This window comes from Aulonocara stuartgranti (assembly GCF_965226115.1).
Source record: "Aulonocara stuartgranti genome assembly, chromosome: 12".
NCBI classification, from domain to species: Eukaryota; Metazoa; Chordata; class Actinopteri; order Cichliformes; family Cichlidae; genus Aulonocara; species Aulonocara stuartgranti.
In genome coordinates, this window is record NC_138948.1 from 13,023,981 (window position 1) to 13,037,525 (window position 13,545).

Consider the following 13,545-nt stretch of genomic DNA (forward strand, 5'->3'; position numbering starts at 1 on the left):
TGCAGTCATACTTCATTAGCCCAACAACATGAGTTAAAGCCCCTTTTTCCTAGCCGGAGTTAAGCACTCTTTAGTCTCTGTCTGGACTTTGAAGCTCAACCTGGATAAGAAAGGACACTTACATTTACCCAGATCATTCCTCATTTATTGTAAAAACAAAACTTCACTTTTCTCCTTAATAGAGTGCTGACAACATGCAGCACAGCCATAACTCACTAAAAGTTAAACAAAAGGTTTAAAAAAAGCATCTTTCCCAGCCAAAACCTTTCCTTATCGAGGACACGCTCAGCCGTGTGGATAGTGTGAGAAGTGATGAGCGTTATCTGCAGCGCAGCATCCACGTTTGACGAGTGTTACGCTGCGAACTTGCGTGATCAAATGGCCGGCCTGTCTGATGAAACATCTGCTTCCCATCTCATCCTGTAACATCTGAGAACGAGAGAGATACTTTTCTGCGCTGCTATCTTTAACTTTGACTTTCCACTGTCCTCACTTAGATCTTTCATTCACACTTTCTGCCACTTCTCTCCTTTGCAGAAACAATGAATCACTTTTTTGACTTTCTTTTTCTTTCACACCGTTCAGCCTCCATATGGTAAGTGTTCAATTCAGTGGAGACCGGGAAGGCTGTAATTACAACCTTGTGATCTTTCTAAGTTATCACCCTTTAGCAGAAACAACAGCGGCGGTGGGGGCTGGCTGCTCTTTGAGAGTTGCTGGGTTAAATATTTCAGCGCACACGGAAGGGATGTAAAAGGAATTCAGTTTCACTTGAGATCAGGAGACCTGGAAATCTCCAAAGAACAGTTATGTAGGAAAATAAAAGTGCAAGCATAAACAAATACATTGGCAAATCTCTCGTTTTTCCATAATCCTTGTTAAAAGTAAATACTTTCATATGTCTCTGTCTGTGGAGCTGACATTGAAGCTGAAAAGAGGAAATCAAAACTGTTATGAATTTTCATGACAGTGAATTTATTACTGCTAAAGGCTAACTTTGATTGAGCGTTTGGACTTCATATTGAATAACAAAGCCGGAGGGCGGCAGAGCCAAGTGGTTGTCCATTCTGGTGAAGGAGGTGAACTGTGGAGCTGGATCTTTGACTTCTCTTGTGGGTGTGTGAGCTATAGTTAAAACCCTATTTAACCTGCCCTGTAAGGCTCCTTTTTTTTTTTCTTTTGAAGCTTTTATTCTTTTTCTCCTCTCCTTCCTCCATCACTCACTTCTCCTGCACACGCAGACATTTCCAGAAGGTACTTAGCCCAAGGCCTCGGGTAAAACACAAAGAAAAAAAAAAAGCTAAACTTTGAAGACTTCCATCTTTCAAGTGAGGAATTGTTTCTCATCTTAACATCAAAGAGGATGAAAGTTGCCACAGAGGACACCAAGGCCGTCTCAGTTGAATCACAGGACCTCAGGGTTTTGAATCAAGATGGCTATGCCGCTCATTTCTGATCATTTGCGATCTTTGTAAACTTTCTAAAACTTCCACTACTTGACCTTGAAAAGTATCAAAGTGTTGCTAAAACTCACAGATTTTCCGCTTTAGTCTCATCTTGTTGAGGTTCTGACTATACAGTGACTTATAATCTTCTGGTTTCGCTCTTGCCTCGCCCCCAGAATGCATCATAAGGCATCCTGCAGTTCAACACTTCTCTCAGTGGATGAATTGATTTGAATTTCACACCGCCTCGAGCCTCAACATTCAGATATTAAACACATATCTCAGATACTCAGATATGTCTTGCTGTCAAAACAGGCCGGGTCGGCAACACTTACTTATAAATCAGAAACATTGTAATCTATTGTGACTGGAACTTGTGAATGCTCTATCTGTCTGACACACACAGATGCTCTTCCACTCTTTTAATCTTTTGAGACGCACCAACTGACTTAAGCCCACAGAGCTTGTCTTTGTGTTGTTGCAAAGAAAACTTCAAAGGTAGTTAAAAATCACAGAGGGGTTACAGAGAGGGCACTAACCTCTGACTGCGAGCGACTGCATAAAGACATTGTCTGCAAAATGATAAAAATCTTAATTGGACTTAACTGCTACTTACTATGCTTCACTCGCTGAAAGATGAAACAGTGGACCTTACCGACTACAGACAGAAGGAAGGATGAAAAAGCAGATAATGTTAAGTGGTGTGCATTTATTTACTCTGACGCGGGAGCTCGAAAAACGCCCTATTTTTTCATTAGGAACCAGTTTGTTGTCATCTTTTAAAAAGGACACTGGTATTTGAATGGTGACAACAATTCATTAACTTCTATTTAAATTCCCTGTTAGTAAATTATCCCATTAAGTCTTGTGTATGTTTGGGTTAAGAGCCACTTGCATTAATGGTGTTATTCAATATTAAAGCATTCATCAGACAATCCTGAGTCGGAGCAATGCATACTGATGAGCGAGTTAAGATATAATTAAACCCCTAATTATGTTATTCAGCACCTGAGGTATTAACATTGATGTACTAACCTATCCAACTCCCTGCATACAAACTGTAATATTTAATAGTCACAAGATATCAGCATAAATTAAACATCCCATTTTTCATCAGCTATTTGATGCCTCGACTTGACAGCGCTCCCGTTCGGATTACTGGGTGATAGATTTTTACATGCTGATATACTGAACGCAAAAAGGTCCCTCACATTAGAGTGCAACTGTTAAAACAGCTTGTCACTATTTAAACAGTGTAGACTTTTAAATTATGTGTGCATTCGTGTCTATAATCTTGAGTTCTTTCAATTAATATTCAATCTCGATGAGTCACCGTAATACAGCCGGTGACCCACCGAAGTGTATTTCACCATGTGGGCTGCAGAAAATGACTTCTGTGTATCACTGGAGTGCTATGTGTGTGCTAATACGCATTGCATTTCATTGAATCCATAAAGGCAGCCATTGGTAATTGTTTAGAAATGTTTTAGTGCTCAACAAGAGAACAAAGCCTCGGCTTGTATCTACTTGATGAGGGCTCACTCATGGACAACGTGAACATAACTGTTTAAATCCAGTTCAAAGTATAATAATGACAGCTGAATGTGGGTTAGACAAGCTTCAAGAGCACAAAGGGATGAGCCGCAGTGATATGAGATTCAGTCTCACATGGGCGAGAGACAAAGCAAAGCTCTTGTACGAACCGTCAACGGTTAGGGGGACTTATTAAAAAGCGTAACCAAAACATAAAAGTGGAAAAGTAAGCAGCGAATGTGTGTTTTAAACAAAAGCAGTTTGAGAGAACAATAAGCTAATCAGTGGAGGAAATTATGGCTTATGGCTTGACGTCAGTCCGGGAAGTGCGTAATGCTGGGAACGCATCCAGTTCGCTGTTTCTATTATGATTCACAATGAGCTGCGAATAATTCATCTGCTTCACAAAGATCCAGCCCAATCTTTGACCAGTAAGAAACACTGAACCGAAATCCACTACTTAATTGCGAAGGTGTTGGAATGACAGGAACATGGGTTGTGGGAACATTTAATTAAAATTTTTTTAGTCTTTGCCACACACAGAGACATTCAGCCTGCCCTAAAGGGCCACTCCATAAACTTTTAACTTAAATCCTATCATCCTACTTTACAGGATTAACCTTAATCCTATCATTCAACTGCAAGGACATATGAAACTACTAACATTAAATTTCCAAATCTGCTAAACCTCATAGGCTCCTTAAAAACTTCAGGAGCCAAGTGCATTATCTGACAGTGAGCAGAGTTTGTGGTAAACTAAGTCTAAGCCTCTGTTACCTCAAAACCTCTTGGCTCACCTACAAAAGAGGGCATTCTGAAACAAGAGCCATACCCATAATAATCACACAACCAAGGAAATAATCTTTTATCTTTTTTTGTTGCTCACAGGTTGCAAAAGAAACGCAGCTACATGGTAAAAGGCAATCATTACTGGTCACATTCGAGATTATGATTATGCCCTCTTCATCTATTTAGCACTAGTTGTTTTTGAATGAATTGTAAAGCTAATATAAAGACAAATCAATGGTTAAAGCCATCCTTATGCATCATTAAAATTAATAAAATGCAGTGAAATACAGTAATGTTTGGAACAATTGTTTGACTGTACACAAACGTGCTATTTTCTCTGCTGCATAATTGAACATTTTTCCTGGTGAAAGTAAAGTTAACATTTAAGATTGACAGGGCATCCCCAGTAACTACGGTGAGATGTTCAGTCAACTGCTTTCCAGCAACTGAGATGAAGTCAAATTCAAGACTTTCTGTCATAGAAAGAATTGTGCTGCAATCCTGTCTGAGCAGGGTCATACTCTCCTTCTATCATAGCAGCCTCACCTTGGCACACAGGTGTCAGAGAGCTGCCTGCAGCTGAAAATAACCCTTGCAGAGCAGCTGTCAGATGACAACAGCTATTAATGTGAAAACCTGACACTGAGGGAAAATCATACGCTAGAAAAGTACAGTTGTTGTTTTGTAACATTAAAAATAAAAAAAATTTAAAAAAAATTTAATGCTGTACAAGAAACACATTAAATCCAAAAAGAAGTTTTCTTCGTCCTGTTTCCTCTTCTGAATCAGTGTGGTAAACCAATACTTAATGGTACTACACGACAGAGCAAAACATTTCTTCAGATAATTATGGCATCTAATACTTGCATTTAGTCTCTTAACACTTTTTAATACTTAGTTAGTCTATAGTAAGAATTGCACTTGTTGCCTGGATTATGTGTAATACTCAGGCATTAAAGCTTGTGTAGAAATGTCTATATGCTATACTTTACACTCAAGTCGTAGTTTCTTGAAGGGATAACACTTAACTTCAAGCTCCACACATTAGTTAATTGGTAATAAGGAAATAATAATTGCCTTATTAAAATATGAAGAACATCATTAGGAAGTTAGACTACATAACATATTCATAAGTAAGCTTCTTTTGGCTGCCCCCTTATTTGTCTTATGGTTTACACACCATATGCATATGCAGCCATCCTCGGGATTTAGTTTCTACTGGTCTAAAATCTGGGATCTTTTATGTGTTACGTCAATGTGTTAACCAGTACACTATGGAGTCACAGGATTAATAGTTAATAAAAAAACAAAACAAACAAAATAAAAAAGACTGTTAAGAAACATGGATAAGATTTGTTATAAAAAAGCATTATTATTTTGAAAACCTTTTATTGTTATTAATTGTAATTAATAAATCTATTCTGTTGATAATCTGGGTGTTTGATTGTTTGTTTGTTTTACAAAAATAATTATGCTGTAAAAAGCATTTGTAGGTTAATTTAACTGAATTCAGTTTTCTGTCTTGAAGTATGACAAGATATCAGTTTGGCTGAAATTCCCATACCCATGTTTGCAGGAATGCTAATGTAATTATTATTTTAATAAAGACCTTCAACATGATTAATCACTACCAGACTCTTGTTGTGGCCCAGCTAGACTTTAACATGAAACCAGTGTTCAAGTCTAAATGCAACCTAACTGAATTAACCATAAAAATATGCAAACTAATGACTGAAAATTAAATATTCAGCAAAAGTGATATTAAACTGTAAAAAGTAATAAGTGCTTGCTGTTCATGTTTTGCTTCTCAAAAGCATCAGCACATACTGTTCAGAACCTGAGTCACAGAAAATGCTACATTACTGCAGACAACATCCTGTATTTTTAGAGCAATTTGTTTCAGTTTCACCAGATGTTCAGTTTGATTCTTTTTTTCACATTCAGCTCTTTTAGCGTTAGCTAACTAAGCATAAAATATAGACTGAAAGGGATAGAGAGAAACAATATTGTTCACTTTGTTTAACTACAATATATTATTTCCTCTCTGATTCACCTGTCCTGCATCTTTTCTGTTCAGATCTTTCAGCTAGTTCATTCACCTGCTGTCTGTTTACCGCTTTGTTCAATGTTACATTATTGCCCTGTTCTGTCTAATAAATCTTTATCATGTGTACCTCAGTCCCTTCATTTCCCAAGTCTCCGTCCCCTCTTGTCTCGCTCCATCCCCCTTTCCTTCCACCTCTCCACTTTCCTTTTCCCTTGGATAGCTGCTGTAATGAACCCATAAATTGGAGCAACACAGCGGTGGCTACAGGTCGGGTTTAAAGGGGGAGGGGTGGATGTAAGTAGGGAATGAGGTGGGTAGATCTGAGCCTGCCAGAGAAAGGGAGACAGGTAGAAAAAAAAAGGAGAGAGAGCAAAGTGGGGAGCAGAGCAAGGATTCATTCCTGCAGACGGGGGAAGAGATATGACTACAGGTGGAGAAGAGGCAGACTGCAAGGGGAGAAACTGAAGAGGAAGAGATACAGAGATGGTGGAGGAAGAGAGGGTGGGGGGACATTTGAGGAAGGTTTCTCCATAAATTGGTTCAGGAATTAATTTGCGCTAAGGTAAGGTATAGCCTTGGAACATGCCATCCCAGTCAGATGAGAGGTCCTGTGGAAGGGAGACTGATCACAATGGCAGCAGATGGTGGAAAAGGCAGAGCTGGTGGTGGTTTTGGGGTTTGGATGAGCGACGGGAGGACAGACGACGAGTGTATGGTGGAATGACAGAAGTAGAAGAAAATATAACAGATGATGCCCAGACACACAAACAGACCCTGAGCTCAAATGTACTGTGAAACACAAGCAGCCACCTGACTACTGTGATGGCCCCACTGGAATGGCAGATAGTGATGCTGTTGGGTGCTGAATATCATTCGCGTGCAAATACTCATCACTTTGCAGCATTTCTAATTACTCTGGTGGTGCTGGACTAATACATATTGGCAGCACTGTAATATTCATTAGCAGATAAGATTCCACAATGTCTCAACTGCAAATGAAAAAGTTAGGGACGTAATTGTAATTTGTTTTAAATCACAAATAAGCTCGCAAAAGACTTTGGATATGAGCTAATACATTTTCACTCAAGCATAAACTTGAGATTGATCGGTTAAATGTTTATCCCCGATTTCTTCTGCAAAATAGGCTGCGTGGATGTGTTGCTTTGCAATTAAAATGCCGATAAAATGACTTCTTTGCTTTCTTTTTCTAATATAGCTTATTCATGTTTGGGTTTTCACTCTCATACATGCAGTTTGCTAAGTTTTCACAGTACAGTTGACACCTGAAGCCAATCATACTGAGGGAGACAGGAAGGAACAGGAGGAAGGATGGGTGGAGCGGGAAATGAGTACTCTTGATTGTGGTGCTCAATTTGCCATGCTGAAAGCATTAAGCTGTATGGAGGCAAAACTGTGCTTAATACCATCAAAGCAATCAACACAGGAAGAAAGGCAAATATATAAATAGCAAAAAAAGACGTAGTGTGAGATCAAGCCATGCAAAATATTAAGAACTGCTCGCAAGAAACCACGCAAATTAGTAAAATAAGAAAGAAAATATCATCAGAGCCGACTTTCATAACGAAGGGAAAAGAAAAGACTGTAGAGCTAAAATTGCACAGATAAATAGTGACACAAGCTGCAAAAGTGTCTCATAAAATGATAATAATAAGAATAATAATAAAAATGACCATACAGAAAGAAAAAAACAACAACAGCAGGAAGCATTGTATTGAAATATGAAGTCGTCTTGCAGTTACCTGAGCACGGAGTTACCCACAAATCTCCCGAAATCAGAATGTTATTCTTGGAAAAAGCTATTACCGTAAGACAGCTTTGGCTCTCGTTACGTTTGATTCTCAGCATTTCTTGCCATTCCTCGTCGGGTTACACCTGCTCAGGCAAAGGCAACAAGGGGAGCGACAGCATGTTGTGATGCTGGTTGTAGGCATGCTGTCTGAAGTCTCTGCCACCATTGTGCTTGGATCTACCAAGTGGTGCTTAACTGCTTCCAGCTGACGTGCTTCAATCACTGCTGTGCCTCCTCACTTTATCCCATAGACAGGAGACATTTAAAATGTGCACTAGTGACTTTAGCTAGCCCCAGTTTATGGTTCTCTTGTGAAGACACTGCATTTGAGTCATACCGTCATGTATTTTTAAACTCTTTTGAAATGTATTTATTCAGCGCAGGTAAAATCAACCCGTCAATCTCACTTGTCAACACTTCAGCATCTTCAAAGTCTCTTCCAAGCCTGTGAATGAGAAAGTATTCTGTATGTTCTTTCTTAGGTTGAAACTGCATTTATGCCCTGGGTAACTGAAAGAGGCATGCATGTTTTTTTTAAACACTGACTTCAGTAAGGAGACATTTTAGACTCAGCTCGTTAGCTGATCTTTCTGTCTTTCTTTACATTTAGTATGTTTGTAGAGAGTATGCTACTGCATCTTTCAGGCCACAGTCAGAATGAAAATATTAATGTCATTTCAATTAATGTTTCGGGGTAATGCCTGTGTTAGCATGGACCGCACAAACTAGCAGAAACATGTTGCATGTTGCTGTAATGGCTTCTAAGCTTTGTCTGTGACAGTAAAGAGCAGGCTGGATTGGCAGCACCGCAGTGACCTTTTTTTCTTTCCATCTACGATGTGGGTTGTCCCTCTCGTCTCCTCCCCTTCCTCCCTTTTCACTCTGACTCATTTATCCAGTGAGCCGTCCTTGAGGCGGTACAGCATTAGGCAGGTTGTTAACACAGGAGAAAAGGGCGTTCAATGTCATGTCACCGTGTCGCAAAGCATGACAGAGCTGGGGACTGGGCCATCTTCCCGAGGAAATAAATACATCGCCATCTTCCTTTTCAGAGTGTAATGGTCTGGATATTACATCTCCTGTGGGGCATTACAATCCACGGACAATAAATCCATCCTACAGAGTGGTGTGTGCATGAAGGTTGGTGTGTACATAGCCTATATGCTACCTTATGACCACCGAATGTCTATGTGCATGTACCTACAAATGTAAATGTGTGCGCATATGTTTCAGTGGGGGGTTTATGTGCACAGTGTGAAGCGATTTGTCCCCTAGAGAGAAAGCGATCCGCCATCTCTACACTTCGTCAGCTGGAAGCAGCTAGGCGGCCGTAAATCTCAATTACGCAAACCCTTCCCTTCCCCTTTATCCCTCCCTTCCCTCTCCCTTGCCACAGGTGACAATGGACCAAACTGACTGCTATTGTGACGTTCCAAGGCTTACCATTGGCTTCTGGCTGAGTCTGAGAGGGTACGGCCATGTAGGGGTCCTCCCCTTTGTCTGAACTCATGGGGGGGTCCTTCCGCTCCACCATGCGGCCCCGGCCCAGGGGGCCATCCGCGGCCTCAGGCAGGGCCGAGGTGGGAAGGGAGAGGATGTGGTGGTGACGGTGGTGATGGTGGCCTGCCGGACACAACACAGGTTAACTGACTCTCGTGGCAGTCAGGGAACAGATTCAGTGCATGAAAGCACAGCAGGGGTGCTTACACACACACACACACACACACACACTAACACACACTTGCTGGGCTGTGTAAGGCAACAAAGTGTGACCCTAGGCAACTCATTAGTGAATGTGTGTGTGTTTCTATTCGTCTGTCATTCTCAGAGTCTCTATATCTTTATCATTCTCCCACCTCCTGTTCTGACTGACATTGTTGGGCCCGTCACAGTTGAAAAGAGTACAATTGTATTTCTCTACAATCACCGTAGGGTGCCTGCCTTTGATATGAAGGACAAGAGACAAAATTTCTTTTCCATCGCTCCTGTCAAGAAGTCTGCCTGTAACTTTTCTCCAGCTAAAGTCGTTCTAACTCTGCTCATGTTCATCCTGCTCCTTTTCTCAAGCTAACTTTAAATCTGGCTTTCCAATCATCTCTGCAGCAATGTTTAATTCATTTCGATGTGCACCGATGTCTTCTCCAACTCAAAATTGCAGTCTGTATTAAACAGAAGCCGAAAGAAAATTAATATTCATTCTGCAACCATTTTTTAAATCATTTTCAAGCCAAAATCCTAAATATTTTGCAGCTCTAGTTCCAGACCGTTAAGATTCACTGCTTTTAGTTACTGAATGTAATAGTGTGCAAAAGAAAAACATGCAATTTAATAATTAGGGTTTTTTCAGACAATACGTTAAGTAACTGCACAGAATGCAAATTATTTTCATCTTGTCTTCACTGCTTAGATAGGATATAATATCGTTATGACATAGTGTTTACATACTTCAATACACTTAACTGAAAAAGTGTGGCATGCATAAAAATGTCAAACTCTTTGGCAGGTGTTTTATCAGTTTCTGAAACAAACACATGTCTATCCTCTGCGCGGTGGAGAAGCTGCTGTTTTTGCATTGCTCTTAATTCTTTAATTATCTTTGAGTTTGTATTAAAACCAAACCATCTGCAGACGAGAAGTTTGGCTTGGAAAGCTGCCATCTTTGGAAACCAATGTTGCGTATGTCCCCGTGCATCTGAGTCAACACAGAGGGCACGCTCAGAATAAAATGCAGCCTGAAAGTATCTGATAAACTGTTTACCTGGTACAGTTTTCCTACTGATCAGATGCTTCTTATACCCCTCGGAAACTCATTGAATCCCACCGTTTATTTTAACTGAGGTGATTTTTGTGGAGCACTTTTATTCTATTTGGGCTTTTAAACTGATTATAAGCAGAATATCAGGCTCCATGTAAATGTACCCATTAACACTGAACAAAATACACCAGCTGTATCTCAGAGGAAATAAATGCAGTGCTACTGCAACACAGTACTCTTTCGTTTGTGGAGGATGGATCATACCCCCCTCTTCTGTGTCCAGCTTTGCATATAACTCATACAGTCTGTGCTTGCCTGTCTCTGTCAGTCTTAAGTTTTCTCATTTTGTTTCATAGGCAAAATCTGTACATAAGCTTTGCTGAAGAGTTTATTTTTGAACCATGCTAATCACATTACCATCCCACATGCTTACAGTTAAGCCACCCTACACAATTCTGAAGAAGCTATACATTGTGTTTAATGTAATGAGCCGCGTGTTTTTTGTTTTTTTGTTTTTTGATCATCCCTAGATGCAGAGTGACAACACTTTTATCAACAGCCTCTTGTGGAGCTCAGCCCCCAGTTACCATTTTGACACGCTATCTGCGTGAAGGAGGTGACAGCAATGTGCGTGTGTGTGTGCATGCGCATGTGTGTTCCTTTTCAATATGTGTTTAGGCGTGTGTTTGAAGGTGGGGAGGCATTTCAAAAGGCTAAGGTTGATGCTGCTGGTAGAGTACGCACAACAGGCACCTACACAACACCACCCAGAGCCTCCTCCTCTTCTGTGTGGCGTGGCAATCATTAAAATGATTTATTTAACTATTGGCCCAAGGCTGAGAGATTAGTGTGACAGGCCTATTTTATAATTCATTCCCCCACCGCCAGGGGAAGTGCAATTTAGGCAGATGACACACATAGAGAGAGCTCGGAGCCTCAGAGCTCCTCCACGGATCAGGGGAGAAAAAAAGGGGCCTAAACTGCCGACGGATGCACATCTCTCTCTCTACAGATTAAAAGAGAGGCAAGGAAGTCTAGTCTGGAGTAGGAGAGAGGAGAATAGAGAAAGGGCATTTATTTATCTTCAAATCCATATCAACCACTGACAGATAGATGGAAGGGCTGAGACTTTGTTTGGGGGGAGGGTGTTGTAAACTAGGTGTGTTTAAGTGTGTGCCTGAAAACACACAGCCCAGCCTGTGGGAGCATATTCAGCGCTACAGGGGTGTACACCAACACAGATGCTTTTTCCATGACCCTGGATTTCCAAAAGGAGGGAGATTCACAGTGGGGGTACAGCCACAGGAGGGTTAGCGAGAGAAAGTGCTGGGCTTTCTGGTACGGCTTCAAAATATCTATTCTTGTCATTCTGTATGGATCTGGCTGTTTTGATCTGGCAGCTGCGAGGTATGTGTGTGAGAGAGAAAGAGATTCACTAAAAACAAAACTAATGCCTCCTCCGATTAGATAAAAATAAGGTGGATGTGCGCGTAGGTGTGGGTGATATGGATAAAAGGGACTTTACTGCAGGCTAATCACATCTGTTTATCATTCCTTAAAGAGACTTCAGTGAGGAAAATGGTATCAATCGGCGGCAGTGAAGTGTAATCGTAATATTGTGTTGTGGGATTAAGAGAGTAAACATATCTGCTAGGAAAGGAAGCCAGCCGTAGAACAGTGTGCATGTATGTCTGTGCATGTTTACATTAGCCCTTTTGAATTAAGCATCTCAAACTGTGCAAAGAGTCTGTGCAGTTAGCGGGAACATATTTCCAGACTCGAAACAGGCCGGTTTTATTTCTCGCTCTCTCTCTCTCTCTCTGTCAGCACATATCCTGTTTAATGTGCATGCTGAAGTATTTCTTTACCACCAAGGCCTTTAACCACTAACAACTAGATCTATCCAATTAGCAAAGCAAAGGTCAGGGATAATCGATGCTGTTGCACATGGGGATAAGGCGATTGGGCACTGGGAACAAGGAGGGGGAAAAGAGAACTAATAGAATCACAATCAGCATTAAAGATTTCTATCACTGCGACCTTTATTCTAAACACTGCGAGGAGCACGGGGAGAAATAATATGAGCAATGAAAGTGACCGAGTGTACTTTAATGTTTCATTACCTTCGTAACTGGAAGGGACGTCTATCAAAAAGAAGGAGTGAAATCAATTCAGTTAAAACCTTGAGTCATTAATAACCCTTCTTTATACATGTGGGAGGAGTTTTCATTTCCTTGAGAGGGGATGATTGACTGACTAGACGAAAAGGTGTGGCTGAAGTTAAAGACTAAAAGGAGATGAAATGCAGCTCCTGTCTTTTATTGGATTGCCTGTGCAGGACATGTTGGGTACTTACCATTCAGGGCCACAAATGTATCTGGAAGAAAAAGAAAAGAAACGAGGGAGAAACCTGTTATTGCTTGCAGTAAAGGGAGCTTATGCTTTAACATGATCAAAAGCCATGACTTTTAAAGTAATTTAAAATCGACTGGCTGCTCGATATTCTCCCAGCCTTAATCAGTGGTGATCTATATAGCTTCTAAAGCTAATGAAAGTCCAACACTATGGGTTCCCTTGACTAAACATACTAATGAAACCAGAGGGAAAATGCATAGCCTTTATTTACTCTCAGTAAACAGTTGAAATTGAGATGAGATGAACCAAAATGAATGATTTAATATCAAATTGTTTTGAAGTTTCTTTCACAAACTGAGCTGCTCACTAGAATATCAACAAGGTTTCCCGTTGGAGAAACCAAGCTGTTATTTTGGACATGAAAAGATAAGAAATACTGTCTCTGTATATGCGCCATTCACTGTTGTAGAGTAAAAGAGGCCTTTTCGAGACTTTTTGGCCTGACTCGGTTGAGAGCCCCTTCTTGTTTTGTGTTTCAAAATGAACCCTGTGACTGCTCACAAGCGAAATCCCTTCCCTGTGTTTCTCTGAATGTTTGTGTTGTGTTTTCGAAGTGATTTGCAAGAAGGAACCTCAGTCTTTCGGCAATAGGACACAGCGCTCTATTGACCGGGGGGACCAAAAAGCAGCGGGAAAACAACAGAGGAGGCTGAGGGCCGAAAGGACAGATGGATGGAAGTGGGTGAAAGAGAGGATTGTGAGGGTGGAACAGGCGGATGGGAAAAAGGTAACGGCAGCAAAGAAGCACACG

At 40.8% G+C, this 13,545-nt stretch overlaps 1 protein-coding gene across 3 annotated transcripts in view; it reads right to left on the reverse strand.

Moving 5' to 3' along the window:
• sema6a (sema domain, transmembrane domain (TM), and cytoplasmic domain, (semaphorin) 6A) overlaps positions 1–13,545 on the reverse strand; it is a 103,274-nt gene that overhangs the window by 6,181 nt on the left and 83,548 nt on the right. Inside the window, exons 17-19 of one of the 3 annotated variants that reach the window (XM_082555803.1) lie at positions 12,736–12,756; positions 12,503–12,523; positions 9,068–9,247 (exon numbers count right to left, since the gene is read on the reverse strand). In XM_082555803.1, the coding sequence (XP_082411929.1) occupies positions 9,068–9,247; positions 12,503–12,523; positions 12,736–12,756 (222 nt within the window). The remainder of the gene's footprint in view (positions 1–9,067; positions 9,248–12,502; positions 12,524–12,735; positions 12,757–13,545) is intronic. The other 2 variants (XM_082555804.1, XM_082555805.1) reach the window with 2 other exon arrangements.